Source organism: Stegastes partitus, unplaced genomic scaffold, assembly GCF_000690725.1.
Source record: "Stegastes partitus isolate 25-593 unplaced genomic scaffold, Stegastes_partitus-1.0.2 Scaffold506, whole genome shotgun sequence".
In the NCBI taxonomy this organism is placed as follows: domain Eukaryota; kingdom Metazoa; phylum Chordata; class Actinopteri; family Pomacentridae; genus Stegastes; species Stegastes partitus.
The window spans coordinates 259,985-268,343 of record NW_007578237.1 but is presented as its reverse complement, the minus strand read 5'-3'; the positions used below and the strand labels follow the sequence as shown (position 1 = coordinate 268,343).

The following is an 8,359-nucleotide window of genomic DNA, read 5'->3' as shown; positions in this document are numbered from 1 at the left end:
TGTGTGTGTGTGTGTGTGTGTGTGTGTGTGTGTGTGTGTGTGTGTGTGTGTGTGTGTGTGTGCGCAGTAGATTTCAGACTGACTAGAAATAGCAGCTACAGAAAGCTGATGGAGACCAAATGGAAAGATGTCAGGAGAGGGAGGCAGCCAGAGTTCTTCCTACAGAGTATAGCCGGGTAAAGCCATGTCAAATTTCCAGGAAAGCAATGCAGCCAAAACTACACAGTTATTGTTAGTGGCAGCAGCAGACTCTCTAGCACCACCCACAGGACAGAGAATCAGGGCTACCATGCACATCTCCAACCACGCTCACAGGACAAGCCTTTTATATTCTAAGATTTTCTTTTCCTCAGGCAAAAGTTCACTTTTCTGTCCTTGTAGTTTCTAGGACCCGAGAACAGAAATGTTTAATCTGGCTTTCTAGTGCGCGGCGGCTTTACAAGGCTGCTCTCAGCTACACAAGTTCTTAGATGACTGTCAGTCAGAGTTTCTACAACAAAACAGTCGCTTCATGCAATTTTAAAAACCTGTCGTGCAGCATCTCGACGTGTCTCTCTGCATTCACGTAGAGGGCACGGCTTGATAACTATTTTCCTTATTTTGTATTTGAAAAAAAACACGACATGGGGTGAGAAATGAGTTGAAAATGCCTTTTAGTCAATTACACAAAGTGATGAATAGGTCATTAGGGTTTTATTTGACAAAGACCGGGAAGCCCTGGAGCTCAAGGAGATCTGCTCCAACACGCTCACGACAACACTGAACTTTTGATCCTCTGAAAATACTGTGTCGAAATCAAAACAGTCTCTGTGTGCATGATTAGCTGTCATGTGTATGCACAGACACACACGTACAGAGAGCTGCAAACACACAGGCTTTCACTTTGGTGCACACAAACATGTAGACGCACGTATGCTCATAAACACTTGGGCACATTTGAAGCTGTGAGTGTAGATAAATGGTTTTTTAAATGTTAATGTGGTTTATTTTATCATCAGCTGCTTGTGCTCGGGATGGCACATTCTTTATCTTCTTTCATGCAGATTTATGTTAACTCTGGCGTCCTGTCACGCGCTGTGATGAGGTTTTCTTTCCATGGCATGCGGCTAAAAAACAATTATCCCACAGATCTTCATGTTTAGCTAAACGCGTAGCTTGTATTGTCTGGAAATCATATTTTAGTTGTCTAGCAGATATGTTAGCCACATGTGTGGGAATAAAAGATGAATCGTAGAGTTAAAAGTGACATTTCTTTGTGTTTTCAGACCGACATGAAGATCAAAGTCCTGGAAGCGAAGCACCAAGAGGAGAAGCTGAAGATGCAGCAGAGACACGATGCAGATGTTGAGAAGGTAAGAAGGAAAACTCCAAGGAATGTGATTGTGAATATTTATTTGTTTTTCTAACTTGTTTGAACATTTTTAAGGACAAGGGTTGTTGACCTGTGTGACGTCACAGGTCACATGACTATGAATTTGACCAGCTGTCAGAAAACTAGCCAAGCTAGTGTTTCGTTAATTCAGTCAACCAAAACCAAAGTCCAGTAGTCCGGAGCTTACAGTCCAGGGCCGGAGATACGGTCACAGGGTCATGTGGCGCTGTTCTGGGATGGAATCACGATTGAGTCAGTTGAACTTGTCATCACAAAGCTGGTCGATTCAACACAAGGCTAATCTCACAAACCTCTGCATCCTGTTTTATTTTGAAAGTTCTGACCAGAGGAGGTGATTTGTGTCTCCGTCACTTTGATGCTGGTGGAGTTTTCACCCTGTAAGAGGAGCTGGTATTAGCCGCTGCAAAGCTCCCATTGCTCTCAACGTCCTAACTCAAGAGAAAGAAGAAATGAACATTATTTCAGATGGTCTTCTGTTGACCACCAAAGTAGTGGTTGTTCCTGGAATTATAACAAGTACCCCAGTCAACACTGCACACTGCAGCACTGGCACCTGAGCTAGAATGACAGCGTACAATGCACTGTAGTGTACATCATGCTTCATTTGTTCTCCAATCTGTCCATGTAGGAAGTGAAAACAGCCTTAAACAGAACGCTATAAACCAGTCTCACACACAGTGGAGAGGACTCACAGCATCCCTGACTTCTGCACTGTAACTGCCACATAATGAATCAATCAAGGGATTAAACGTAATGCTGACGTGGCACCAGAGACGTAATTAACTAACACAGCGAGTGTAAACAGCAACTCTCTGCATTCACAGTCTGCACCGTCTCCCATAAGAAGAACTCATCCCTGGAGCCTCCTCTTCTGTTCACTGTGTCACAGCCCAGCATGAGTTTATGAGTTCAGGTAGAGCAGGAAAGTAGGACATGCTGCTGAAGAGATCTGAGAAGTTCCTCTTAAGAGCGGATCAAATGCCAAATTAAGATCGTCCACAGTTGTCTGGATTTCCTGCTGCTGCCACAGCGCATGTCCAGGGTTCCATGATTTTAAATAAAACCCCAGCTCCACCAGCGCTGCTGCACTGTTGGCAATAAAACAGAAAACTGTTTCTGAGCTGGCAGATCCGCCAACTTGAGCGCTCATGAAAACTATTTAACCTGTGCTGCGATGCCCATCATTGATCTGGATTCCATTTGGTGGCTAATGAAAAGTAAAGGAATGAGTCTCTCGTCTTCTTTATCGCTCCATCCGGCAAATAATCATCTCTTCAAAGCCTTTTGTCAGCTGGTGAAAATAGCAATGAAGCTGGTTTATTTCACACTAGGTGCCCGTCAGATAGGCAGCAGATCAAGCACCTGGGATCTGTCACGTCCTCGCTGTGACTTTCCTTTGCTGCCACAGAAGCTTTTAATAAAACAGAAAAAAACACTCCAATTTTCTCCCCACTTTAAGATGCCCGTTGCCTCTTTGTGTTTGACAAGAGACAGGATGACAGCTCGCTCTCCTTCGCTCTCCCTCTCTCTTTAATTACATACACATTGCTAGTTATGTCCGATTTAATTTCCTCAGAATTTTACCCACTATTTCCTCTAATGGCTTCAAAGGGGAGTGATTTGGCGGATGCACTCTGACGAGCCCGATGGAAGGTGGACAAGCTCAGTTTAGTTTTAATTAGACTGCTTATGAATAATGTATAGGCTGCTGAGAGGCTACTGGCCATTGTCCCCCTGCTTGAAATGGAGAGGGTAATGAGAGAACAGGCCGCAGCGTTGTGTGCTAATGGTTGTTGTCATGAAGTATTTAATAAACTCAGGTGAAAAAGCACGTCTTTGTGTTTGGCTGCTTAACATGCAAGCGATCTGAGACCAACAACAGACCACAGAGCTCGCCGGGAAAACATCCGAGGGTCACCGCTGACTGCAGGCTGCTTTAAACGGCTTGGAGATTAAATTACATTTGTGTTTGTGCTGTGGAATGTCTTTCTCCCGACGTACAGAACATGTACTCATGCTGTAACTGCAGGTTTCGTTGGTGGTTTCTTCTGTACTTGGGTTCGCTTTGCTCCATTCACCAATGGTGCTGGTTAGAGCCGTGGCTGGATTCCCCCCCGCATTAGGATGTCTTGTAAAAAGCTGAAATAGGGACCCTAAAAGCCGTCATTTCCCACCGTCTAGTGCACTTTGCCTGGACTCTCCCTGACACTGTGCCGCTGCCTTGTTTGGTGGACCCGAAAAAAGGCAACCATCTCTCTGAGGTGGTGAAATGGAGGAAAAAACCCATGGATATCCTAAATGTTCTGTGAACTTTGCTCCAGTCCTCCTTTCATCTCCGCCGTCCCATTCAGGCAGACACGATGACAGGCTCGCCTAATAAGTGCACTTACATTGAACAAAATGCTAAAGTCTCGTGTGTTTTGGGACTCGATGGAAAAATAATCCACTGGTGTGTTTTTCTGCCCGTTCATTCAGAAAGTCAGAGCAGCGTGTTGTTGAAATAGTCTGTTTTTTCAGTCTTGCTAATGGCTATGGTAATATCCAGTCCTAATGTGCTCGATGCTTTAATGGAGGTTTGGACTGATCACTGTGAGAGCAGAATTGTAAGGCTGATTATGAATTCATCTTCTCTCCATGGTGTATTAAAACACTTTAGAAAGAAATCCAGCTCCAGCATTCGGGCAGTACATCCATAGACCCTTTGATGAGCCGCCTAACGTACACAAACATACGTGCACATTATGCAGTGGAGTGATGGAGCGTGCTAGACTGTCCTTTTACACGGAGCTCCAACCCTCCGTGGTCTCATTTAACTAATTACACACAGATGGCAGCAGCAGGCAGATGCAGTTACCTCATCACGCCTCAGCACAGGTGGTTCACTCAGCTGCCGTTTCACTCCGTTTGCACACAGTCTCCAAAGGAATATGCATGTGGAGGACGAGGTCTTCTCGGGTCACGCAGTCAATTTCCATGCAGAGCGTTCCACGTCCGTACTGGGAAGTCGGAGAATGTTTGGGATGCATGGATTTTATGTAACTGAAAATAAAGAGCTGTTGTTTTGTAGTGAATATATCATTACTGATGTAAACAAACATTTAATATCATCAGAATATATTGATAACTTAGTTTCCTGTATTAATAGACACACATTTTAATTGATCTGTGGGTGCGACACACTCAATGCTAAAAAACATCCATCCATCCATCATCTCTACACCTTCATCCTCACCAGGGTCATGGGGGGCGGAGCCTATCCCAGCTGACTCAGGGTGAAGGCAGGTTCACCTGGACAGGTAACCAGTCTATCACAGGGCTACACTTAGAGACAGACAACCAAGCACACTCACATTCACACCTACGGACAATTTACAATCACCAATTAACCTCAGCATGTTTCTGGACTGTGGGAGGAAGCCGGAGAACCCGGAGAGAACCCACGCTGCACGGGGAGAACATGGAGACTCCACGCAGGAAGATCTCGGGTGTCCTCACCGGGACGCCAACCGGCGACCTTCTAGCTGCGAGGCTAACAATGCTAACCACTGAGACACCTGCAGCCCCTTTCTTAAAGATGGCAATGAAAATAGCATTGTTAGCATGGCCACATGGTGGTTTTTATCTGCTAAAAAGCATGTTATCTCCTCTACGTGTAGGCTTCTGTATGTTGTTCTTCTTCAGTGGTCAGAAGATCTCAGTAAAGGCTGCAAGTTCCTTTTATTGTTCAATAATTTGTTGATTATTTTCTTGAACAATCAATTCGTTGTTTTAACATAACATACATACATTCACACAAAATGTAAAACAAAAAATGGTAAAAAGAAAAGAAAAAAAGTGTTTTCCAGAAACCAAGATGATCCTCAAATGTCTTGTTTTGTCCACAATCCAAAGATATTCAGTTCACTGGTCCAGAGGAGTAAAAAAAAACAACAGAAATGTCCTTATTTTTTCCTTACTCGAAGCGATTAATTAGTTATCAAAACATTTGGTGATTAATTCAACAGTTTTTAAAGATTGTATTAATTGATGACTTGTTGCAGCTCTGGTCTCACAGCCATGTTGTGTTTAAGTGGTCACAATGCCACTGTTTACATATGGGCCATATAATATAATGGACCTTTACATTTAGCATCTATGACGTTTGGATGAAAACTCGTCTGCTGATACAACTGAAACTAAAAGTGCAAATGATTTAAATGGGAACCAGCGTGTAATGTGCAACAGAACTATTTTCTCAGCAGCAGAATCACTGAAAACTTTCTGTCCAGTTAAAAACAGTCTCCCTCCTCAGATTCTGGACAGAAAAAATGGTGAGATTGAGGAGACGAAGAGCCTGTACCGAGCCAAGCAGAAGGAATGGGAGGAGATGATCCGTAAGCTGGAGAAGAAAGGTGAGAGGTCGCATGATTCCAGGGTTAACTGGAAGGATGTTTACACGAGTGTCTCTGCACACTCAGGGTAAAAAGCCCAGACAGATACAGTTCAGCAGAGAAGCAGCGGTGTGCAGTGACGCTCCCCAGCTGTGCCGCTCAATCACATTTTAATCGCATAATGTGCGCCGCTCTTCATGCTTAATTTCTTTTTTCCTGACCCCGTCTTCTCCGTTCTGTCTCCGGCAGCGTTTGATAAAACACAGAAACTTGGTAAAGAGAAGCAGCTCAAGCAAAATCTGTACTGACATCGATTTACTGACAGAGCATCGATGGGTCGGGTGTCTGTCTGTCTGTCTGTTGGCACCCTGAAGCACAGCCTGACTGCTCTTTGTGTGTTTGTGCTCTCCCGCAGTTCAAAGTGTGCTGAGGGAATCGCAGGTCATCCGCCAGAGCAAAGACAAGCAGATTGCAGAGCTGAGGAAGATGTCCGATCAGAGCGCCGACTCCTTAAAAAACGAGTGGGAGAAGAAGGTACGAGGATAAGTTGGAGGTCTTGGATCCTCTGCCGCCCTGAGCCAGAGGAAGACAGTTTGTTAGCATGAGACTAGCAGACTGTGCTGCAAGGAGCCAGGCCTGCTGTCATCTGCATTCCTTCTTAGTTAAGTGTTTGTTTCAGGGTTATTTTAGTGCTGAAAAATGAATGCAGTCTGCCCTGGGTGAATCATTTGTTCACTCTGATAGCTGCAGCTAGCTGAGCTGTTGGGGTTCAGTTACATCCTAAAGACATTTACCCTCCTCACGGTCGCTTATCATGTGGTGAGCGATGTCGTTCAAGGAGTTCTCTCAGGTGTCAAAGAAAAGAAGTTGTGTTTCACACCCCAGATGGTACATATCAACAGAAACAGGCTCTTACCAGCTGATGGCTCATCCCAGCACTATAACTAGACCATGTATATAACTCACATTACACACAACAGGTTTTCATCATATCCCACTTTTACAATTGTTTATATAGAAATGAGTTAGTATTTCTCAGTGCTAGCTGTATTCCATGTCTTATCTTCAACACATCGTGCTGCAGCTTCCCAAAGAATGCCAAACCCAAAGTCGACAGCAAGTCCTTGCTAGTCGCTGTCATGTGCTCGTGCTCCACGACTTTGTGGTCAAGCAGATGGACAGATGTGGCATCTCAAGCATTTTTGTTTGTGAGCTTTTCAGACAAAGCAGTTCTACTTCTTCACAAACTGGAGACTTTCAGAGCCTCCGTCAACTTTAGCTCGCTACAGCATCTCTTTTCTTTTCTGTGGCTGACCATAGCAGCCGAATCACAAGGCTTTCCAGGAGAATGCAGCTTTGGGACATCTTCTGACAAGGCAGCAATTAACAGTGACATACGAGCTTCCCTCGTACGTCCTCTGTTTTTTTGTGTATCTGCTGAATAAGCTTGACTGTTGTGCCACTCGGAGCTCTAAATGGTTTGGTCATGCTGATGCTTTTAAACAATCTGACTCATGACTTGCAGAAAGAAAACAAATTCCTCACCAGCAGCCTCAGGTACCGACGGGTGAGTAGTTAGAGCAAAAGGGCACGAGGGATCGCTGAATGGTTGGATTGGTATGAAAATCAAGTAATTCATCAGCCCAACTGAACACCTGTGGGACAGCCAGGTATGGACTGATTTTGTCATTCTGTCAGAATCAGAGACATTCAGAATCGATGCCGAGCAGCACTGAAGCTGTTGTAGCTGCACGTGGTGGCCCAACACCATAGTAAGACAGCTGATGTTGTTTTTTCCTTTAATTTGGCTGCTGTCTGTACATCTTCAGTCACTGGGCTGAACTAAACCTGTGAAACACTCGCTCTGCCACCACATTACTAAAGCCAATAAAAAGGAGCTTCTTGGGTAGGAATGGAGAAGACAACACCCTGTTTAAAAGTACACAGTCACATACATCATAGGATAAAAAACATCAATTCATCACTTTGACACCAGAATACTGCTGAAACCCGATAGGTTGAGAAAGACCTTTAGGGCTAAATGGAACGAGTCAACAGCTAACAGTGGAAAATGAAACGAGGCAAAGTCCTGCAGATACAGTGAGAGAGATGTTTGACTGGTGTGTAACGGACCTCTGGACCTTCCAGCTGCATGCTGCCGTGACAGAGATGGAGCAGGACAAGTTTCAGCTGCAGAAGAAGCACACGGAGAACATCCAGGAGCTGCTGGAGGACACCAACCTCAGACTGACCAAGATGGAGACAGAGTATAACGCTCGCTCACAAGCTACTGTGAGTACAGAAACACGGACATTTGTTCAGTTTTATCTCCACTACCTGCATGCCACAACTAAAACTACCAGTCAGTTTTTACATGAATACTTCTGCATCTTTTCAAAACCATTTTTTAGCACAACCTCAGTCTGCTGCCACTTAACAAAATTAATAGTCTGGAAAGATTGACGGCAGCGATGGAGCGATTCTTAAATGAAGATAGCGATCAGTGACTTTTCCTGGTAGCTGCTGTAGTTTTATTTCCTTCACCAGCCGTGTTACAGGCGCTGTTTGGAATAAAGCATCTATGGTACGTATTTAA

General features: G+C 44.5%; 1 protein-coding gene across 1 annotated transcript in view; it reads left to right on the top strand.

Moving 5' to 3' along the window:
* Positions 1-8,359, top strand: part of cep112 (centrosomal protein 112) — a 107,022-nt gene that overhangs the window by 20,241 nt on the left and 78,422 nt on the right. The window contains exons 9-12 of the mRNA XM_008287544.1: positions 1,266-1,352; positions 5,685-5,784; positions 6,179-6,297; positions 7,912-8,055. Coding sequence (XP_008285766.1) covers positions 1,266-1,352; positions 5,685-5,784; positions 6,179-6,297; positions 7,912-8,055 — 450 coding nt within the window. The remainder of the gene's footprint in view (positions 1-1,265; positions 1,353-5,684; positions 5,785-6,178; positions 6,298-7,911; positions 8,056-8,359) is intronic.